The sequence below is a fragment of the Alternaria triticimaculans genome (assembly GCF_023758025.1).
Source record: "Alternaria triticimaculans strain BMP 0046 chromosome Unknown scaffold_5, whole genome shotgun sequence".
Lineage (NCBI taxonomy): Eukaryota > Fungi > Ascomycota > Dothideomycetes > Pleosporales > Pleosporaceae > Alternaria > Alternaria triticimaculans.
In genome coordinates this window covers 1,518,245-1,539,959 of record NW_026055962.1, presented here as the reverse complement: position 1 = coordinate 1,539,959, position 21,715 = coordinate 1,518,245, and the positions used below count along the sequence as shown (strand labels likewise).

The 21,715-nt window shown below is 53.1% G+C and overlaps 10 protein-coding genes across 10 annotated transcripts; 6 read left to right on the top strand and 4 right to left on the bottom strand.

Moving 5' to 3' along the window:
• Window positions 1–1,768: 1,768 nt before the first annotated feature.
• J4E78_004845 (uncharacterized protein) lies at window positions 1,769–2,544 on the bottom strand (the record flags this gene model as incomplete). Its single annotated transcript, XM_049365472.1, has 2 exons — window positions 1,769–2,366; window positions 2,423–2,544. 2 exons carry the CDS (start codon window positions 2,542–2,544, stop codon window positions 1,769–1,771), a joined length of 720 nt encoding a protein of 239 aa, XP_049223273.1.
• A 1,077-nt stretch (window positions 2,545–3,621) lies between these two features.
• J4E78_004844 (uncharacterized protein) lies at window positions 3,622–6,247 on the bottom strand (the record flags this gene model as incomplete). Its single annotated transcript, XM_049365471.1, has 3 exons — window positions 3,622–4,366; window positions 4,415–6,102; window positions 6,152–6,247. The coding sequence occupies 3 exons, from the start codon at window positions 6,245–6,247 to the stop codon at window positions 3,622–3,624; spliced, it is 2,529 nt and encodes an 842-aa protein (XP_049223272.1).
• Window positions 6,248–6,959: 712 nt separating this feature from the next.
• On the top strand, window positions 6,960–8,096 carry J4E78_004843 (uncharacterized protein; the record flags this gene model as incomplete). Its single annotated transcript, XM_049365470.1, has 3 exons — window positions 6,960–7,488; window positions 7,539–7,956; window positions 8,006–8,096. The coding sequence occupies 3 exons, from the start codon at window positions 6,960–6,962 to the stop codon at window positions 8,094–8,096; spliced, it is 1,038 nt and encodes a 345-aa protein (XP_049223271.1).
• Window positions 8,097–8,463: 367 nt separating this feature from the next.
• RPS15 (ribosomal protein S15) lies at window positions 8,464–9,156 on the bottom strand (the record flags this gene model as incomplete). The annotated part of the gene is made up of 4 exons (XM_049365469.1): window positions 8,464–8,708; window positions 8,759–8,880; window positions 8,960–9,017; window positions 9,120–9,156. The coding sequence occupies 4 exons, from the start codon at window positions 9,154–9,156 to the stop codon at window positions 8,464–8,466; spliced, it is 462 nt and encodes a 153-aa protein (XP_049223270.1).
• An 843-nt stretch (window positions 9,157–9,999) lies between these two features.
• On the bottom strand, window positions 10,000–10,396 carry ALTA5 (60S acidic ribosomal protein P2; the record flags this gene model as incomplete). Its single annotated transcript, XM_049365468.1, has 2 exons — window positions 10,000–10,269; window positions 10,325–10,396. 2 exons carry the CDS (start codon window positions 10,394–10,396, stop codon window positions 10,000–10,002), a joined length of 342 nt encoding a protein of 113 aa, XP_049223269.1.
• Window positions 10,397–10,894: 498 nt separating this feature from the next.
• Window positions 10,895–12,050, top strand: J4E78_004840 (uncharacterized protein; the record flags this gene model as incomplete). The annotated part of the gene is made up of 2 exons (XM_049365467.1): window positions 10,895–10,900; window positions 10,956–12,050. 2 exons carry the CDS (start codon window positions 10,895–10,897, stop codon window positions 12,048–12,050), a joined length of 1,101 nt encoding a protein of 366 aa, XP_049223268.1.
• Window positions 12,051–13,830: 1,780 nt separating this feature from the next.
• J4E78_004839 (uncharacterized protein) lies at window positions 13,831–14,771 on the top strand (the record flags this gene model as incomplete). The annotated part of the gene is made up of 2 exons (XM_049365466.1): window positions 13,831–13,835; window positions 13,991–14,771. 2 exons carry the CDS (start codon window positions 13,831–13,833, stop codon window positions 14,769–14,771), a joined length of 786 nt encoding a protein of 261 aa, XP_049223267.1.
• Window positions 14,772–15,029: 258 nt separating this feature from the next.
• J4E78_004838 (uncharacterized protein) lies at window positions 15,030–16,391 on the top strand (the record flags this gene model as incomplete). Its single annotated transcript, XM_049365465.1, has 3 exons — window positions 15,030–15,463; window positions 15,512–15,617; window positions 16,212–16,391. The coding sequence occupies 3 exons, from the start codon at window positions 15,030–15,032 to the stop codon at window positions 16,389–16,391; spliced, it is 720 nt and encodes a 239-aa protein (XP_049223266.1).
• A 2,492-nt stretch (window positions 16,392–18,883) lies between these two features.
• J4E78_004837 (uncharacterized protein) lies at window positions 18,884–19,777 on the top strand (the record flags this gene model as incomplete). The annotated part of the gene is made up of 1 exon (XM_049365464.1): window positions 18,884–19,777. The coding sequence occupies one exon, from the start codon at window positions 18,884–18,886 to the stop codon at window positions 19,775–19,777; it is 894 nt and encodes a 297-aa protein (XP_049223265.1).
• A 16-nt stretch (window positions 19,778–19,793) lies between these two features.
• Window positions 19,794–21,658, top strand: J4E78_004836 (uncharacterized protein; the record flags this gene model as incomplete). Its single annotated transcript, XM_049365463.1, has 4 exons — window positions 19,794–19,799; window positions 19,861–19,882; window positions 20,401–21,446; window positions 21,494–21,658. 4 exons carry the CDS (start codon window positions 19,794–19,796, stop codon window positions 21,656–21,658), a joined length of 1,239 nt encoding a protein of 412 aa, XP_049223264.1.
• Between the last annotated feature and the right edge of the window lie 57 nt (window positions 21,659–21,715).

Below are 21,715 nucleotides of genomic sequence, written 5' to 3'. Positions count from 1 at the left end.
AGAACATTTGCTATGAAGCGCTGACAGGTCGAGTGAATGGGTGTGCCATTTCTCTGCGAGTACATGCGGCGAATCTACCCAGGTGGGCCACGGAGTGATGCAGTTTGGACTTTGCACAGTCCCCTAGCCTACTTATCTACCCGGGTGCAGTCTCTCATCAACAATGCACGCATTCCACCATAGTTCTACCTTCTTGATTCCTCAACTCGCTCCGTATTCATCTTCAAGATACTGCGGCGCCATCGGGCAACATCTCTCAGTCATGTCTTCCCCATCCGCAACACTAGACGGCATCACGTCTTCTCTATCTGCAATAAAACTAAACCCTACTGTCTCATCCCCTCCAGCTCAGCCCGCACAATCTTCTTTCGAAAAGCTTCCCCTAGAAGTTCGACAGCAAATCTATCGATACCTCTTCAACAAACGCGACCCCGATTCACTCTCGGTCGGTGTCCGCCTTTGCTACCGCCGCACCTTTCAAGCCCTCGAATCATCCGCGCGGCCCATCCTCTGGAGTCTCATGTTGACAAGCCGCCAAATCTCCCAAGAGGTGCGCACTTACTTCTTCGGCTTCTACTGCTTCAATCTCATACCTGCACACGGGAAATACGGCTATCAGAGTCTTCTCACGACCTTTTGGCTGAAGATTGGGGCACATAATCTTTGTCTTATACGGAAGCTTTCGCTGCCTCTGTACTCTATCCGTTTATTCGACGATAGAAACGGTCTGGTGGAGCAGTCGAGATTATGGTTTGCGTCGAATCTTCTGGCGAAATTCCCGGTGCTTACCCATCTTGACCTGGGCTTGCATGTGCTAGAGTGTCTACCACGCGATCATTTGATCTTCTCAAAAACGTTACCAACGGCCGAGGAGATGAGAGTTATGAAAGAGTGGGAATGGAGTGGTATCGAAACGAATATACCTCTGCGAGAGTGCTTCGAGGAGATGGGCAGCGCTATACAGGGGAAGAATGTAGAGGTTGGGATATACTGGTGAGTGGTTTATGATTTACAGAAAGAGTCTAGTAACGTATTCTTACTAACGTGCGATGTAGGTCGGACTTGCTTTACCTGGAATTACTGCGGGAGCATAAATGGCAGACGTTTGATCGACTTGAGGCAGTCTATAAAGAGAGGCTGATGGTGATACTGCAGAAGTGGCTTAAAGCGAAGTCAGTGCAAAGCAAAGGGCCACTTCAAGGCTTTCGAAGGGTTAGGGATAAATTGTCTCGTAATTATGACATTGCGGATAGCTTCCATTGAGCCATTCGGGTAGAGGATGAGTTGGCAGATAGTGTGGAAGATGGGAAGATCACACGATGAAGCAGTACATAAATCAACCATCTTGAGATCAAGTCGATGCCTTTTGTGCCCTATGTGCTACGAAACCACCTACTCCTTAGAGTCTTCCATCATACGTAGCTATGGGTACAGACAACGATTCAACGGATCTCTACAGAATGTTCAAGTTCGAAGCATAGTTTCCATTTCCACATAGGTGCCTAGGAAAGCGCTCAAAACTTCTGTTACCACTGTGCGTAACAAAGTAGAAAATGCCGCACGCGATGGGTGATCGAGAACGCTGACGATGTTCGCGAAATGAAGGTATCGAAGAAGTAAAGTCATCGACATGATGGTACAGATGACTGACAAATTCTGGGAAGCGTACTTGAGCTGAACGGGAAGAACGCACCTCAAGAAGAGATGTCTAGAATTTATTAGCACGAACAAACCGAGGTGCAGGTATTCATACGCTTACCAGAGGCCTTTACTCTCCATCTTCTGCAAAGACGTCTTGTTCTTCTTCACACAGATCCTGGTCTTCGATGTATCCGAGATGTTCGTTCTCGGGAATGATACGCGCTCCCATGTGTCGAGCGAATAGCTTCACTGTGAACTTCTGAGCTTGACCGAGGGTGACGCGAGAGATAACGGTGTTCAACGAGGTGCAGCGGAACAGCTCAGCCGGGGTAAGGGACTGCGCGTCGGTCCAGTCGCTAGCGCTGTGAAAGTGCTTGAAGCCGAAGGAAACGGTGGTCATTAGTTGCTTCTTCTCCTCCTTGAGCTGACACATGAACCTCTCAAAGGCGGCACCTATGTCTGCCTGGAATACGGTGAGTTCATATGGAAGGCTCTTCGTCTCCATGTTGAGCTGCTTGCACACATAAGTGAGGTTGAACAGTTCAGCCCAGCATTTCCGTGTGCCACCGCTTGTGTTGTATCGTGAAGCTCGGATTTCGACGTCAATACAGGCTCCGCTATCCCAGGTCGGACAGGCCTCATGACCCCCGATAACGTAGCCGTATATTTGATTGCGAATCTCCGCTGGCAGACGCAGGAGTGGCGAGTCGCGATTTTGGAGAGTCCTAAGAGTCATCTGGTCAGCGCGGCATAAACAGCACAAAATCAAATCATTACTTACCTGGCCGCTTGCTTGCCGATCTTGATTTTGATACGGTACATCCTCTTGGTCTTCACGACGCGGCTGGTCTTGACGGGTGCGGTGGTCTTCAGAGCCATCTTCTTGATCTCGGGTGGCGCCATGATGTGGAGTGGAGCGTAGTGGTTTTGGAGGTCAAGAGCCAGGCAGATTGTATTTGGCTGGGGCACGAAGCACCACGCTAGCGTGTGGTGAGCGATGAGCGATGAGCGATGAAGGATGAAAGATGAAAAGTGACTGGATTTGACGGTGAGTATGAACTAGACATGCAGGGCTGTCAATATTAGGCCAAAAGTTTCATCACAAATAATACATGAGTGCCAGAGAGCGATTGAGCGGAACGCTTCCAACGCTGCTGAAGATGGCCTTCATGACGCCAACAAGCTCAATTGCACAGAAACGCCCGGCATGATTCCCACACACCATACCCGTCACTCCGTCCCATCGCCCAAACAACACAGCCCGTACCCCAAGCCCAGAAATGCCGACCACCTAATAAACCCGTCTCGGAGCGTGCGAACGATGCGACTGATCTCTCGAACTCCTATGCGGATGCCCCGAACGCGTAGAGCGCTTGCTTGAACTTCGTCTCGGTTGGGACTTCGATCTTGATTTCGATGAGTGCGATTGTGGGCGTGAACGTGAGTGCGATGATGATTTGCCGCTAAAGCAGGCGAGCAACGCCACGAGGGCGCTTGTGATACAAATGGTTGCGGTTGGGAGGACTTGTTGAGAGTGTTTAGGCAGATGCGTCCAGATGTAGAAGGAATGTTCGTTAGGAGGTGATTGTTGATGATGATCTCGTGATAGCTAAGTTTATGGGGCAATGTTTCCTCATATGTATCATATGTTGTCTAGTAAGGCACCTTACCTTCGACGTCACTTCCTCCCCGCTATGTACTAATGACATGCGCCGAACCACACTCTCAAAACATCTAGGCCTCTAGGCCTGAGTTATCAGGTCGATTATTAGCATTCAGACCCGCGATATCCGGACCCTGCATGAGTCTCGTTGCTTGGCTGTGCGTGGCGTCCGGATACTGGCGTCAATATGATTGGTTAATGGCCAGAAAAGTTCGTGGCGCATGCTCAGAATGACGTTCGCTGTGTAGTTGGTGGACAGTTTCAATGTGTTGGTAATAGATTCATAGCTCCACAAACCTTATGCGACCGTTATATCTTTACAAACCACTAAGCACACTCTGCACCCCAACAGTTCCAACATCATCCCTCCTAGCAATGAAGCCCTTCAGCTCCTGCGCATCCTGTCCACCCGCAGCTCTGAGCCTATCCCTCAACGCCTCCGGTCCAATAATGAACAACGTACTGACATCCGTCAATACATCCATAGCACCAGGTTCCAGCTCATCGCCCGTAGGCCATGCTCTCACAAGCTCAACATAGCGGTTCATGTCCTTGGACACACTAAGACCGCCGACTTGTGAGATGGTGAACTTGAGGAGATGGGATAGAACAAGAGATCGCAGACCGCGAGCGAGTTCGGCGAGGAAAAGGGAGAGGTTGCGGCCGGAGAGGGCGGCGGAGGCTTGAGAGGCGACGCGGGTTAGGAACGCGGAGACGTCGCGACAAGCTTGTGTTTCGGTTGTTACCATCAGATCGTCTTCTTTGGGTCGGAAGTCGGTCTTCTTTTGTTGAGACAGACATCTGCTCACCCAGTTGAGAGATGCTGTGAGTGTGAGATTGAGGATGTTGGATAGTTTAGATTCAAGGGTCGACGTTGTGCTGTTCGCAGACTTCTCGATGTCGCGACGGATAGTGAGATTGGGTGTGCAAAGGGGGAGGACGATGGTTGTAGTGGTTTGTTGGAGAAGATGTAGGATCGTAGTGATGGCGTGGAGCGATGGGAAGTGGGCGAGATCAGGGGCTGTCTTGGAGTTCTCTTGAGAAACGGCATGGTCTTGTGCACTGTTTTGGTGTTAGTAAGGATGCGCAACTCAAGCAGGTATGACTTACGCGTCTAGTGCCGTCTCCAGATAGATCTCGCCCATCTGCCGTAGCAGTAGGTTCAGTAGTATTTGCACGTCCTTCGGCGTCTCATTACCAGGCGACAGCTCAAGTCCCCGCCCAACACCTTCTGCCAGCCACTTGAGCATACGCTTAGCGACCGGTAGCGATAGCCTGCCATCTTCATCAGTCACTTCGATGTCTTTCTTCTCTTGTTGGTCTTCTTTCAAGCCAGCAATGCGAAGTAGCGTTGCTTTTTGACTGGCGGGCAACTCGGTGCTTTCAAGGCGTTCCATGTACTTGTCACGAGCGGATGCAGCCAACTCCTTGCCTCGCTGGGCTAGCGATCCAAAGTACGAGGTTGGCATCTTGCTACGTCGCGAGTGATAGATAGTGAACTTGAGCAATAGCGAAGAGTACAGCTCCTCAAGGTTCTTCTTCTCCCGCTCAATATACTTCTCTCCAATAAAGTAGGAGGAGAAGAGCTCTTCCAGTTGCTGATCAAGGGTAGCTGCGACCGCCGAAGTAGCAGGCTCCGGGTGCTCTGTCAACCCATGTGATTTTAGATCGTCCACCAACTGCGTGATGTAGCTCCTAGATGCCTGCAGTGAGCGCAGGAATGCTAGTGAAGACAGTTCTCCTGCTTTATCGAGCACCATCTCCAATCGACTTTGTATCGACTGCTGGAAGATGCGCTCGAGGAACTTGATGAGCACCTCCTCGTAGTACGGGAATGCTCGTTTGATGATGGCGGACTCATCTTGAACGACAATCTTGACTTCGTCGATCAGAGACTGTAGTGTAGGCTCGACACCTGGTGGTTCCGCATCAGGATCTTGAAGGCGATCCCAAGTCTCCAAATCTGTCGCTAGATCTTCGCCATTCAGTTGCATGCGGTCGATGAAGAAAGAGTGTTGGTTGACGTATGTTCCAATGACACTAGCTCCGTCGTTGAAGCCCTTGAGCGCAATGGCACAGTCGCGCATGCCAGCGTAGTTTGGACGCGCATAGCATTCCTGAAACTTGCTGAGGAGATCCTGCTCCAGGTTCTCCAAGAACTTCTCGATGACCTCCTTCGTGTTGTGTCTCGACTGGTGTACCGTTCTCCTCTTCATGCCGTTTTGTACCTCTCCGTTGACTCGCTGGCTGCCCTCTGGGTCGAGACGCGTGCTGATGCGCAGTAGTTGACGTGCAATCTCAGCGCACCGTACTATATCGCCGTTCTTTCGCTGGTCCTCGAGGATCATGAGTTCGCCCCGTTCGCTGACTTCTTGCCAGCATTCAATCAGGAATTTTGCGTCCAGGGCTCGCTTCCGCTGGCGATCGAGCTCTTCGAGTCGCTCTCCGATGCGCATGGCCACGTTGCCCCCAGTATCTGACCCCCCCTCATCATTGCCGTTCAGCGAGCTATCTAGCCTCTGGAACTTGTCCATGGCCGTCTCCAGCCGTCTCCCAAGCGATTCGACATTCTGGTTGTGTTGCAGCTCCGCACGGCGCACAGCCGTGGATAGCTCAGTCTCCTTCTCTTCTAGGTCTTCAGAAAGACTGTTGAGTCGTGTGAGGGCGTGTTCGAACGTGCGAATGAGCGGCTTGGGATCGAACGTCTGCTGGCCGGCAGCGCCTCCGGAGCGTCGTGTCGCAGGTACGGCAATTTGGGAGAGGTCCTCGATGAAGTCTTTGACCAGGAAGTCTTTGCTCTATGAGAGTCAACAGAGGAAATCAAGCGAAAGTTGTACGGCTGCTTACGGTGAACTTCTCTAGGGTGAACTGCGGCGCGCGTATCGAATTCCTCGACGTCTGGTGGGTAAGTACCGACGAGCCATCGGAGCTGATGCGCTGCATGGTTGCAGAGGTGTGGGCAACTGCGCCTTGGGTGCTGGGTATCACTCGAGTCTACTATCACGGACGTCTATCGTAGCAGCCCAGCGCGCCAATGCCCCCGGTTGCCCTGGAGGTGCTGATTGAGCTGTCGCGGGGCATGAAATTGCCGGGTTTTGCTAAAGGTTACGCCTCTTTCACTCCCGCATGGTATTAGGCGTAAATGTCTCCTGTTGCAGTGATTTGCATGTGGTGATGCAGCTAGGAACATGTCCGAGTCGCGACTGTGGCTTGTCGCACCCGTGGACACCCCACGCCTCGGTACCAGGTCCGCACTCGCAGCAGCTCCAGCCGAACGAACAACGGGTGACCCCATGCACTATGATGCCACCAGCCCAGCCTGGGTAGGCCGTATACAAAGATGTAAAACAATGGGTTCCTTGTCTACAACTTCACAGTACTTGCGACAGCGTCCGCGTAATGACGCCTCAGCGCATGGCGGAGCAGGCGGAATGCGCGTCTACACTTGGCTGTGCTCGGCAGGCACGGCGCCACACGTACTTCGTATGCACCAGCCTCACCGGGATATTTCATCATCTTACGTCTGCCAGACATGGCCAGCTAACGCGCGCATTGTTCCTCTTCCTTCTGTCATACTCCAACTACTCGACCCTGTTCCCATAGACGCTGCCTGTCCCGTTCATTTTGTTGTTAAACACCCTCCACACCGCCCGTAATGGCTACCACAGGCCTGACTCCCACGCAAGAGGCCGCTTTTAGACGAAGCAAGCAACTCTCCGTCCAGCAACGCGAAGAACTCCTGAAGCCCTTTCTTCCCTCCGAACCATCCGACAGCGAGACGCAGGCGCAGAAGAAGAAGGCTCTCCGCGACCGCCGCCAACGCGCAGCCCAACAGAACCGCAAGCCACTCGCAGGCCCCATCAAGACCTTCCTCCACCTCGCAATCTACCACGTTGTCGCCCTCTTATTCAGCATCTTCTTCCGCTTCCGTCGCGCCTACCGACTTGTCAGGGGCAAGGTTGTCTCGCTGCTCAAGTACCATCACCGCACGCCGGAGTTCATCGCCCACGATGTCAAGGACCTCGAGAAGCTGCCCAAGCACCTCAGTGTGATAGTTGAATACCAGGAGGACGACGGAAGTCAGGGTACAGCCGGATTGGAGGGACTTGTAAACGATGTCTGTGAGATAGCAGCCTGGGCCGCGAGTGCCGGCATACCCTTTCTGAGCGTCTACGAACGGACGGGTAAGTCTCCCACATTCTGACCGTAGAGCTATGCTGACAAGAACGAACAGGTGTACTTAATAACTACCTCCCCCAGACCCACGCCTCCATCTGGTCAACCCTAGAAGCTTACTTCGGACCCCATCGCAAGCCTACGCTCTCCCTCCGTGCGCCGCACCTCTCCTCCTACTCTCCTCCCAACACGCCTCCTCAGAGTGCAGACGATGACCTCAAAGGGGAAGAACGCCAGCATCTTACCGTCCTCCTCCTCTCCGAACACGACGGCCGCGACACCATCGTCGACCTGACGCGCACACTAGCCGAGATGGCCCAGAAGGGAGACGTACGACAAGAGCAGATCAACACGGACCTGATTGATGCGCAGTTGAACGACCACGTTTCGAGTGAGCCGGATCTTTTGATTTTGTTCAGTCCTACAGTGCAACTAAAGGGATACCCACCGTGGCAGCTGAGGTTGACGGAGATCTTGTAAGTTGACATACTTGAACCACTGAGTCCCTACTGACATACAATGCAGCCACCTACCAGACAACAAGGGTGTCAACTATCAGGTCTTCCTGCGAGCCCTGTACAACTTTGCCAAGGTTGAGATGCGCTTAGGAAGGTAACAGCATCGCATCCTTGTCGAATCTCTTATTGTAACAATACCCAATTTGATTACTACTATCCATGGTCTCGTTGGCTTACCATGTCTTGGTACAATGTGAACATTGTGAAATGCAGCACAGCGCCATGTTTGATTAACCAACAACTGCTTCGTCACCATCACATGTGCATGTCACGTAATGAAGGAGCAGTCTTGGAGGTATCTCGAATGTCATGGTGGTGCTATCTACACCATATCTTCATGCCCGCTGTGACCGTTGTGTACGTCGTAGCCATCGAGAGTAAATGCACCTAACACCTTATTCATTGTAGGTCATCAAGTACATATCCGCCCCACGAAAGAACCCATGCAACCAAAACCCAGTTCGTTTACTTGAGAGGAATGAAACGGGAGGAGTGAGTGGCACCAATACCCGGCCTTCCGTGCTTGACGGGCCTGTATGAAATGGAGAACTCGGCGAGGTAGTGGCCGACCATCTCGGGCTTGATTTCGACCTGGTTGAACTCCTTTCCGGAGTAGACACCGATGACGGAGCCGATCATCTCGGGGACGACAATCATGTCACGGAGGTGGGTCTTGACGAGGTCGGGCTTCTCGTTGGGCTTGGCCTCCTCTGTGTTGTGTTAGCAATGACCCGTCGGCTGGGCGGACAGTGGTGCGTACGCTTGGACTTCCTGAGCTTCTTGATGAGACCCATGGGCTTGCGCTTAAGACCACGGTTGAACCTGCGGCGGGCACGGGCGTGGACGAGGTCGCGGAGTTCCTCAGAGCCGAGGTCGAGGAGCCTGTGTATCGATCAGAATACCGCCACACTTGTATGCATTTCCAGCGCGTTCGGGGTGTCGCGGGGATCGGAAGACGTACTGGTCGAGGTCAACGCCGCGGTAAGAGAACTTGCGGAACGCCCTCTTGGCCTTAAGGGCTGTTGTCTTCGTTAGCCATGTCCATCACGTTGTGCGTCTACGTATCCAGGGAGAGCGGTGCGGGAGTGTGGGAAGGTCTGGTGCGGAGGGCAAGGGCGTACCAGCTGCGGCCTCGGGATCGTAGTCAGCGTCAGCCATGTTTGTGGTTGTCGAAGTGATGGGAGAACTTCGTTGGGTCGCGAGGGTAGTTGTCGGTCGTCAGTTCTCGATGGGCGATATTGAAATTAGAGCCCTGGAGGTGTAGCTGCCCCGTGCGCTAAGCGAGACCTTTTAGCGCCAGTCCAGACGGGCAGCTGCGATCATGCTATTCACCAACAAGAACATTCAACTGATGCGAACATATTCGTGATGATGATTTGTCGCTGCATAACTGTAACTAGTTACTATGTTCTGCGAATCTTGCAACAGAATCCTCACCCCAACCCCGCTTTATATAGGATGCGTTTTAACGACTCCAAATACCTGATGACGCAGTGAGTTCACACGCGACTATTCTTCTCTAAGTCTAGATGATGATCCGAGGTCACTTCAATACTTTCCCAAGATCATGACATTCTCTATTATGCTCGTTCATGGTGGCTGTGGTATCACTATACATCTCACTGTCGGTTCGCCAATCGCGAGATTTGACATGACATGTCGCAAGTAGGTGAGAATGCGCCTTAGACTCCAACTGGGACCTGGTCTAATTGGAGACAACGCAAGTTTAGTGAAAGATGGTCATATTAAACAATCACAGTCACTATACGGGATTGGTTGGGTATCACACGACACTAGTACACTTGATGAATGTTTGAGGGTGCATGGCTTCATTCCGGGTATCTCAGCAGGCAATTAATCTAGTAATGCCGCAGTGTCCTTCTCCATATCCCTTGTAGTGCTCGCTCGACACTCCCCAAATCGAACTCGTGGCGCATGATTCTCGTAACGGTCGAGAGATTTGCTGGATCATACATCGTGAAGAGGTGGTTGGCGACGCGCTTAGTCGAAGAGTCCGAAACCCATGTCGTCGTCAGACTCCTCCTTCTCCTCCTCCTTGGCGGCCTCGGGAGCGGCCTCAGCCTCAGCGGCACCGCCAGCGGCAGCAGCACCACCGGAAGCGGCGGCGCCACCGGCACCACCAGAGGGAACGGAAGCAAGCTTCTCGGAACCGGAGGCGATGAGCTCGTTGATGTCCTTGCCCTCAAGCTCGGAGATCAGCTTGTCGAGACGGTCAGAGTCAGCCTCGATACCGACGGACTCAAGGACGGCCTGTTGCGTTGTTAGAACGTGGTATAGCGAGTTGTACTGGACGATTCCTTCTTACCTTGACATCAGCGGCGGAGGGGGAGGTGTTTCCACCGAGACCGAGAAGGAGGTATGCCGCGAGGTGCTTCATTGTGATTGTTGGGGTGGTTTGTCTGGAACAGGAGTTCAATCGATTTAACCTGCGCTTGTCAGTATTGCGCTGCTAGATGCGATTCCAAAGTGGTGCGTACCGTCGGGGCCGGAGACTGAAGCTACAAGTTCTTCTGTAGGTTGTCGTAGAAAAGAAAAGTTCGAGGTCCGCGAATATTGACTTCGGGTGGGATCTCGCTACCTGGGCTATGCCGCAATGCGACTAGCGCAAAACGCCCGCCTTGTCACGTGTCCTTGGGCTAGGCGCAAAGCCATGTATAAAAGCGACTTGTCTGCGCCGCCGCCGACCGCTCATTCTCTGGCCGCTCCCCTCTTCAATCCACGACCGGTCCCGTGCGCCCATCCTCCTCTCCGCGCGCGTGATCAGTCATCGCCGACTATCGACACCGGCGAATCTCACCCGGAAAGCATGTACAACTTGTCCTCCAATCGATTTGACGACCGGTAGCCTGAGTCAAACGCTTATCAGTTGCCCATCATGAGCGTGAGTCTGGCGACTCCATCCCCACCAGCAGTCGTATGCTGACTGCATCATCTAGTCTCTCAAAGACATCATGTCTATAATCGACCGTACGGGCGCGAAGACGCAGGCGACGGTTTCGAAGCAAGGCCCACCCCCCGGAGCCCCTAGGCCAGCGCCGCGACCGATCGGAGGGGCAAGTAGCGCCTCGCAAACCCCCCAGCTGAAGCGCAAGGCCTCAGGTCCAGTCGAGAGTACACAGGTCAAGATCCAGCGGAAAGAGGCTGTCGGGGGATCAGCGCAGGCAAATGGTGCCGTGCGCGCCACCTCATCGCCTGCCACGTCGAAACCAGCTCCGTCCGCATCTACCACCGCCGTCCCGTATCGTGGCACTGCTGCACCAGCATCCTCAAAGCCGGCGAATCCCCCCGTGCGAAAACCTCTACAGTCGTCAAACGCACCCGCTGCCAAACCGAAGGCTGCAGCTCCTGCACCCAAGCCTGCGCCCACCGCCACCGCCTCAACACCCGCCTCGTCTGCCGCACCCAAGAAAGGATATCTCGCTATGCTTCAGAAGGCGAAAGAGAAGGACTCAACGAAGCCTATCGCCCCACCAATCAAGCATGAACCAACAAAGATCCTTACACGTAAAGAACGCTTGGCACTCAAGGCAGAAGCAAGTGCCGGCGCAAAGGGCAAGAAGCCCGTCGCTGGATTACCCTCAAGAACAACAGACCCGAAAGCCGATCCATCGAAAGACAAGAAGAAGGCTGTCGAAGTTGGTTATCAAGGCACAGCACGACCTGCCAAGAAGCCTGTTGAGGTTGGCTACAAGGGAACCGCCCGTCCAACAAGCGCACCTGCAACGTCTAGTCGAAACGGCACACCAGCCGTCAAGGCCAAACCGAACCCAGGCAAAGGACGATATGACGGTTACGCAGACTGGGACGAGCTTAGTGAGATGGAGGACGAAGAAGAAGACTATGCCTCTGACGCTTCTTCTGATATGGAGGGCGGTATCTGGGACGTAGAAGAAGAAGAACAGATAGCACTCAAGGTTGCTAAGAAGGAAGACGCGGAGGCACTAGCGGAGGAAAATCGGTTGAAGCGTGAGAAAGAAGAACGTAAGAAGAAGTTGGCGGCTATGGCTGCCAAGGCGAAGAAGAGGTTTTGAGGTTCTTCGGCGTTACGGTTTACGATCACACGGCATGGGGGCGTTTCATCTGCATTCTCGCGGTTGCATAGCCATGGAGCGGTTTCTTCTTTTTTCATGGCGCATTTACGGTTGTTGCATACCCGGAAGAACGATCATGGCTTCACAGTAAGCATCTCGCTGCAAGAGATTACAATGCAAGTAGTGTATATTTATAACGCCGTCGGCAATAATACCTTCAGGCTCCAACATATCACGGTACCCCTCTACTCCGTTCCAACCTTACCGCATGGATTGTGCTCTGTATGTGTTGTCCCTTCCAAACCATCGATATCACCTTTGCCGAGGATCAACGTGTCCAGATATTACCATGGCCACGCACCGCTCTGCGATTGCATTGAAGCGAATGTTCAGCCAGCGCGTTCACAAACGCCCCTTTGTCACAACCGAGCACATGGAACTGCCAAACAGCCCAGCATGTATCCTCACCATCGACCACTCCTGTCCTGATCTCCTGTCCAGTATCTCCGCCACCTAACTCCCAGTATCAGAACCACGACGATGCCATCCTTCCAGCGACTCAAACACCCATTCCGACGCCCAACTCATTATTACACGATCCATGAGCCGTCCCCTACACCGAGGCAGCTAGAGACACAACGCGAGAAGGAGAGGCAAAGGGCTCTCGACAAAATCGAGAATGACCTCGATGACGGACGTATTGGGCCCAGAAGTGGTGACTCGCCTGACGAACTTCCGGTGATCATCGATAGGGGTCCATACCGAGGCCATATATACCCGCGAGAGCAGCTCTTCTTCAACAGCATCATGCTGGCTTCGGACGTTGAACCAATATACGCTGGTCCGCCAGGTGGAGAGCTTCGGCAGGAGGTGCATAGGACTCCAATCCGGCGTCCGAAAACACAAGCTGAGCAGAAGCTCCCTCCAAGACCCGTACCGAGTGAGTACTTGACGGCCTCACAGAACAGAGAAAATCTGAGGAGGTGGGAAGAGAAGAACAACAAGTCTGCTGCGGCTGGACAAACACAGCATCCAAGGCCTGTACCGAGTGAGTATCTGACTTCCGCACAAAATACGGAGAATCTTAGGCGATGGGAGGAGCGGAGCGGCAGGACTCCTACTGCGAGGCGAACACAGATTCCAGAGCGGCGGCCTTCTCCTCCAGGACAACCATCTCCACCGAGGGCGCCGATCACGCCAGGTACTAGTGAGTGGGATGGCTTCATGGACTTCCCTTCAGGTAATCATCAGTCGGGCGATCCTGGTGTACAGGCTACTGTAAATGAGTCGAGCGCATCACACAGCCTGCCGGCAACGACAATTCCCGCAGCCCGACTGCACCCAACAGCTCCGCCTCAGACTACTGTTGATCCGGCATTGCAGACGGATCCACCTGTCCCGCTAGTTTCAGCAGATTCTGTGAATATGCAAGCTCGAGCGGAACCTTCGACAGAACTGCCAGATCGTTTCTCAGGCCGGACCGAGCAGTCTGAACTACTAACATGGCTTACAGCGCTTAACAGTATCATTCGAAATGATGTTGTCGACCCGGCCACTAGGGCAAGGATTCGAGAAAGAGTGCCTCACGACTCTACCACTGTTGATTCTAGGAATGGAGATACTGAACCTGTCACGATGACGAACGCTGGTCTTGTTCCAAACTTCAGCTACCCAATCGCTGGAAGTGCGTTTCATGATCGCCTTCATGCTGAGCAGACGCCTCCATCGCAGTCAGTAGAGGATCTTAGGGGGAGTGAAGAGCAGCAGCAGCCGCTAACAAATGGTGTTAGTTCTGGACATCACAGCGATTCAAGTTCAAGCCACACTCTCTATCGCTCTCCTACGCCCGATAACTGGCCATTGCGAGGAGGCAGTGGCGAGAGCCCAGCTCTACTAACAAATGGTGTACATCCAGGCTACTATCCCCCATCAAGCTCTAGCGGGGACTCCAGTCATGCTGCCCTCCACTACCCACCTGCGCTTCCCGACAACGTGCCAGAGCACGTCTTCAACCTCCTCTGTTCGCTGCTAACACCTTCCGAGCTCGCCCTCCACTACGACGTCGTCCAAGACTCGGCACCTCCGCATCTACCACCATTCCCTGCACTTGTGCCGCCCAGTAATGCCGCGTCAGATATTCCAATAGTAGTGCGTCTTGTCCAAAGGTTACATGCTGCTGTCTACGGTCTGCAAGATCGCGTCTGGGGCCTAGAAGAAGATCTCATTCCGCAGCTCAGCACGCAGCTCGAAGAGAACCACCTCCAGATCAGAGAACTCGATCGAGAAAACAGTAGTTTACAGGACGAGATCACCGAGCTAAAGCGCATAGCAGATTTCAGCACTAAAGTTCTGACTGGATGCTGGGAGCGCGAATGGGAGGTCTGGCGCACACTCCTCGACATTCAGAAAAGACGTGAGACATACCGCAGTCCTTTGGCGTGCATCTTCTCGCGCACTCCGACTCCCAGTGTCCAAGACGACGGGCTTTTAGAATTCTGTAAGCCAGAAGGCTATGTCGCCCCGCCTCTGCCGACTGGAAAAGTAACGCAGGGCTCTCTTAAGAGGAAGGAACTCGATACTCTTCTGCTGATGGCAAAACAGAATGTTACTATACTCATTGAGGATTTGGGGGAGTTGAAGGCGTTGGCGGAGGCGTATGACAGGAGGAATGAGGCACAGCAGGAGGTGCGGCCTGTCGAAGGGTCGCGGAGGAATGTTTGATGATATGTGTGGATTGGTAAAATGAACGTAGCACCCTGGCATTTCGATCCCATTTGAAGTACCGACTACAAATGTAACCCTGTTCTTCAGATGCAACCATTGAAGTACTGATTGTTGAAGGTTGACCGTTAGGGAAGTGGCTGGGGTCCTCCCCGCCTTCGCGCTGAACTTCAGCTCTGACGCGCCTACCATCCTTGGCTCCTACACTGCGCGCACTCACAGCCATTGGCCATATGCATTCATCACTGACCACTTGCCATGGCTGAGGTCGTTGGTACAGTTGCATCTGTCGCTCAGCTTGTCCAACTGAGCGGTGCCCTACTCGCCGGCGGCTACAACTTCCTATCGAAGGTCGCGCGAGCGCCCAGCGAGATCCGGAGTCTCCTGACGGAAACCGCGGCCGTCAACAGCCTTCTCGCGCAATTACAGCAAATAGCAGATACATCGCCCAAGGCAGCTTCAGAAGATGCGCTGCAGGCTCTTGAACGTGTTGGTGTCTTTCAAGAATGTCAGTCAACGCTCAAGTCGATCGAGCGGGCGCTGGCAAAATGCGAGCAGGTCAATGGTCAAGATGCAAAGAACTTTGGAAGGAAACTGATGTGGCCTTTCAAAGAGAAAGAAACCAAAGACGCTCTGCAGAGGCTTCATCACATGCGCGGGTTGCTTGCGAATGCTATCGAGGCCAACTCTGCGTGAGTATGCATGATTTCTGATCAGTAACTGGCCTGAACGTTCCACAGATCGGCAATTCGGCGCATCGAAGTAGGGCAAGGCCTCATATCAGACGAGATGAAGAATATGTCTGAGCAGCTCCGTGCGCAGATGAGTCGTGAGGAGACACAGAAGGTAATATCGTGGGTCTGTCCAACGCCGTCCGATGGTGCGCATGCCAGTCTTGCGAGCGCCATGAGTCGCCATATTCCTGGTACCGGAGATTGGCTCTTGCAATCCAAAGAGTTTCAAGATTGGAAAGACTCAGAAGATGGCACCATGTGGATTACTGGTCTTCCTGGAGCAGGCAAAACGCTCCTCTGCGCATCTATCATTCGACACATTCAACGGCTTTGTACGGATACCGCCGCAGTTTTATACTTCTTCTGCGATCATCGCGATCGCGCGAAACTGACACACGAGAATTTTGCTTCAAGTGTTGCGAGACAAATGATGGAAGCTTCACCTTTGTGTCTCGAACAAGGCAGATTACTCTACAACGAGAAATCTAAGGAAGGCAGTCGGCCTTTCCAAAGCGACGATTGCTTTCCACTGATCTGCTCATCTGCGGAACATCTAAAGAATGTTTTTATCATCCTAGACGCGCTCGATGAGTCCACTGAGGGTGATAGCATAGCCCGAAGTCTTGCGAGATTTCACGAGTCGCAGAAAGGCGCAGGGTGCCGTATCAGGATCCTTTTGACGAGCCGATTTGATGCTCTTATTCAGGGACGATATCCAACCCTTGCCACGACACATGTCATTCTTGCAGAGAACATGCGTCCCGACATCCAGCATTACGTCGCGGAAGAACTTCAAGTGCGTGTTGCAAAAGGTGTGCTCAAAGTTAAGAACAAAGACATCTTGTCCTCGATGCGACAACAGATCGTCCTCTGTGCGGGCACGTAAGTCTCCTACGTCTCGCGTTGTCTGGTCCTCCACCTAGCTCCACGGCTTTTCATCGACCCGTCATAATAAATTACTAATACAATGCAGGATGCTACAGGCACGTCTGACGATCGACTATGTTTGTACGGCGAAGTCAGATAAGGAGATCAAAATCATCTTGCAAAATTTACCGAATGGGCTCGGACACACGTACGAAGCACTTTTGTGCGACATCGCGACGCGGTGCCCAACAAGGGTTGAAGAGGTACAAAAGTTGTTCCGGTGTCTTATTGCTGCTGCGACACCATTGACCGCTCCCGAACTAGCGGAGATCTTGGCCATGCAACCCGATGAGCGCGACCTGGATCATGATGCCGTGGTCACAGATCCTTACGACGCTTTGGAACCTATCTCCACACTCATACGGATTGAAAGTTCCGAAGATCAGCGCAGTGTGATAAGACTCTGCCATTTTACCCTAGAGCAATATCTTACCTCTACTACTATCCAAGAAAGTCCGGCTAGTCTATTCTATGTGTCTGATAGCGAGGCAGAAGCATGGATGGCCGATATATGCCTTCAGCACCTCACCATGGATACCTTCAATGCGCCACTAGAGTACGGCCTAGATCTGGATCTTGATCAAGATTATGCATTTCGCACGTACGCTGCACTCAACTGGTTCAATCATGCAAGCGCTTCAGTATGTCGCTTACATCTATATGATCCGTCCCGTCCTGCTCTTGGCAGGTTCCTGGACGCCGAGGAGGGACCGCCTTGCTACAAGAGATGGCAGAGTCTGATTGCGAAGATCTTGCCCAATGCCGAATTTCTCGACTATTCGCCAACATGTATGTGCATCTGGGCCGAGTTGCATGTTACTGCAAGGGAGTTGTGCCAACGGCTACCAAACATGGACTACCATTTCGAAAATGGCCTCACCTGTCTCACAGTCGCCGCAAAGGGATACGACCAGTATCTGGTCACATATCTGTTAGAACATGGCGCGAAGGTAGACGAGCCAACTCGCGAATTGGGACAGTTCAAAGCGTTGACTCCATTGCATTTCGCGGTCGAATGGTGTGCGGAAGGGGTAGTGGATCTTCTACTAAACCATGGTGCTGATCCACACAGACCTTCGGCATCAGGCGCTACCCCGTTCTATCGAGCCTGTCGTGGCGGAGACCTAGACATAATTAATCGACTCAAAGAGTGCGGATGCGATATCAACACCCGGACTTTGAGTAATTGGACGCCGATCTTCGAGGCAATTGAGCACGATCACGAAGACGTACTTCATCTCTTATTGGAGTGGCATGTTGATTTGTCGGTCGTTACGAACGAAGGCTTGACAGTACTGTCTTTCGCTAAAGTGCTCAAGAGAGAATCTATGCTGGAGAAGTTGAAGTACGCAGTAGCTGAATCGGGGATTACCCTCCCTCAAAACCCACTCGAAGACTGGGAAGGTCGTTGTGAAGAGGATTGATCGGCCAAAGCACGAAGTCATCCTGTAGCATGCTTCAAAGCTATGTCAATATAGAACCTGTTCGTTCTCTCCGGCATCTTCACCACGGTCAAGATCTTATCATGCTGAGTGCCATTACCTCATTCAAAGAGCAAATTGAACATGTGAGTGGAGAGTTACATCGGCGGACATATCGACCGTTAGGGTGAAGCAAGAACCTTCGCTGGTGCCACGTACGCTTGCAAGTCCGAACGGACGCGTTCGTCGCACAAACGAAGAAACATGGCAGTAAACAGTATCACGAAATCGCTGTCGCAGCGAATCGGTCGACGTAATGCATGTCTCCAGCGGGTATATTGACCGATTCTTGGTTGGGCCGTGGCTGGAAGCGTGGCTGAGGTGGCTGTGCTGTGTAGGGGTCCAGTTCACAACCCATGTCACTTGCGTGCTCGATGTCCCACCCCTCGGTCATCCCGTGTCCGATCGCACTTGCTCTATTCGCCCACGCCCACTCGATAGCTACCCCTCCAACTCTCCAGACGTGTCCGAACAAAGTGTAACCACGATCAGCCACCGCATTAATCCCGCAATTTCAGCTTCGGTGCATCCACGGTAATACTACAGGAGTTGGTGAGGTCGTTCTATGCTGTAACAGGCCACATCAAACTCTCTCATCCTTCCTGGACTAATTCTTTGCGGTGGCTTTGCGGTGCCACGATGAAGATTCAATCACTCACCATGACACTTTTGGTGATGAGCTGCCGCTGAACCAAGGCACATCCGGACTTTGCCGAGATCTAGAGCGGTCCGAATGTACGGCTCAGCTTCACAGGGGTCACAGCGATAGTAATACAGCATAGGCGGGATGAACAACACCAAACCTGCTTTCGGCATTGCGGGGTGATGGAGGGGTACGCTGCCCTCGAGAGGACGCATATAAAGAGGAGGAGGCCTGCCACGATAGTCAGTGTTCAGCAAACAGCAAGTAACTTCTCTACCAAATATTCCAACCCTTCAGAGTCTTTCACTCAAACACATCTCTATCAACATGTCTTACAACGACAACGACCGCGAGGATCGTACCTCAGGCTACGGTAGCAGCAACCGTGAGGACAACGAGTACGGCTCGAAGTCTTCCGGATATGGAAACGACCAGGACTCGTCCTACGACAACAAGAAGTCTAGCTATGGGTCGAATGACAACGACAGCACTTCGTACGGTTCCTCCAACCGTAAGAATGATGACGACGATACCTACGGGTCCGAGAAGAAGTCAAGCTACGGCTCTTCAGACCGCAACGACGACTCTTATGGGTCTGGCAACAAGTCCTCCGGATACGGCTCCTCGAACCGCAACGACAACGACGAGGACTCCTATGGTAGCAACAAGCAGTCTAGCTATGGCTCCTCCGACCGCAAGGACAGTGACGACACTTACGGTTCCGAGAACAAATCATCGAGCTATGGCTCATCGAACCGTAACGACAACGATGAAGACTCGTACGGCAGCAACAAGAAGTCCAGCTACGGTTCTTCGGACCGCAACGACAACGACAACAATGATTCCTCGTACGGCAGCAACAAACAGTCCAGCTACGGTTCTTCGGACCGTACTGATGACAACGACTCATATGGTAGCAAGAACCAGTCGAGCTACGGCTCATCGAACCGCAAGGACGATGATGACTCGTACGGCTCGTCCAACCGCAAGACGGACAGCGACAGCTACGGCTCCAGCAACAAGTCCTCCGGTAGCTTTGGGGCTTCTGAAGAAACTTCGTATGGTTCTGGCAACACTTCTTCTGGGTATGGAGGCTCTTCGGGCCGTGACGACAATGACTCGTACGGAAGCTCTGGGCGCAAGAACGAAGACAGCTACGGCTCCAACGACCGCGAGAGCTCGGGATATGGTAGCTCAAACAAGAGAAGCGATGACTACTAAAGGCCGGTGTAATACCATGACGGTCGGTAGATTCGGTATGGCCGCTCATAGCTGCAAATCGTGGCTTGGCTCCCGTAGTGCAGTTTTTGCGCCGAGGCTACTATAGTATGTTTATAGAAATGCAAACCAATTGTACCCTAAAGACCCTGACCGCCAATCGATGAATCGCGTGACGTGACATAACATGCGAGCCCAGACAGCGCAGATGTTACTGTAACACTAGCGCGAATCATGACAGGGAAGCTTGCCGCGTGGTGTACGTCACTAGCGGGGCAATCTCATGCTGGGAGGGGCCCAGAGCTATAGCTGCCAGTCTGTCACTTGAAGCCTACATCCCCTTAAACACACATCAACGCATACACACTTTGTCAACACTCAACTCATTCACTTTTCTACTCACCACACATTGTAAGTCTTTCACTCTCGTAGGCATTGATCAGCTGCGAGCTTGGATGCTCGCCTCGGTCTAATGAAGCTTGGCTGCTCCTAAACATCGGAGCAAGCTTCTGGTGAAGCGTTCTGAACGTTCGTCAGACTGGCAAGCATCGACGCTACGCTTCATAGTTACATCGGCACTTCCAGAGTAGTGCAGCTTGGCGCATCGATTGCTAACACGTATATAGGCTCCCAACCCTACAAAATGTCCTACAACGACGACCGCCGCGAGTACGGCCAAGAGTCTGGCTACGGTGGCCGGGGAGACGACCGCCGCGGAAACGAACAGGGCGGATACGGCGGTGGCGGTGAACGCCGCGAAGAATACGGCCGTCCCCAGGAGGGAGGCTTCGGAGGACCTGCTCTTGGCGACGAAGAGAGGAGGGGCGGCGGTGGAGGTGGCTATGGCTCCTCAGGTGGTTACGGTGGGGGTGGTGAGCGCAGAGAAGAACATGGAAGACCACAGGAAGGCGGCTACGGGGGTCCTGCGCTAGGTGATGACAGACGCGAAGACCACGGTGGACGACGACAAGAGGGTGGGGGAGGATATGGCGGTGACCGCCCCAGTGGAGGTTACTCGGGTGGCGGAGGATATGGAGACGAAAGCCGCCAGGAGTCACGTCCAAGCGGTGGCTACTCAGGCGGCGGCGACAACTACAATGACCGTCCGTCTGGAGGCAGCAGCTACAACGATCGCCCATCCGGAGGCAGCAATTACAACGACCGCCCATCCGGAGGTGACAGCTACAATGACCGCCCATCAGGTGGCAGCTATGGAGGAGGTAACTCGGGAGGCTACGGCGGATCCGGTCACCATGAAGGCCAACAATCTTCTGGCACATCCTACGGCGGTGGCGGCGGCTACGGCGGCAGCTCAGATGATTTTTCCGGTGCAGCCCAGCACGCATCAAGCGAGTCTGGAAACAGCGGCGACAACGACCTCTTCAGCAATGTCCTCGGCATGCTGTCCGGCAAGAAGGACAAGCTCAAGGATGAGGATGTTGACGAGGACGACGCTGTCAAACAGCACGAGAAGTTCTACGGTAGCGGTGGCCACGGCGGTAGCGAGCAAGCCAGCTCAAACAACGTCGGAGCTGCTGCTGCGATGCAAGCCATGAAGATGTTCAACAACAGCAGCAACGAGGATGCCAAGGGCGGGCAGAACAAGTTCATCGGCATGGCCATGGGACAGGCGGCCCAGCTTTTCGACAAACAACAGAGCGAGGGCAAGACCGTAAGTCACAAGCTCAATATACCTGTTATCGTTACTGACACGCGTAGGACCCGAATGCTACTAAGCAGGATGCCATTGCGCAGGCTGCACAGATGGCTCTCAAGTTCTACTTGAAGTCGCAGATGGGCGGAGGCAGTGGTGGTGGTAGCAGCGGCGGCTCTGGAGGCCTTGGAAGTGTCTTAAACATGGCATCAAAGTTTATGAGTAAGTAGTCGATCTGTATGACAGCCCAAGAGGTCAAGACGGTAACATAAGCCGACGAATTCATC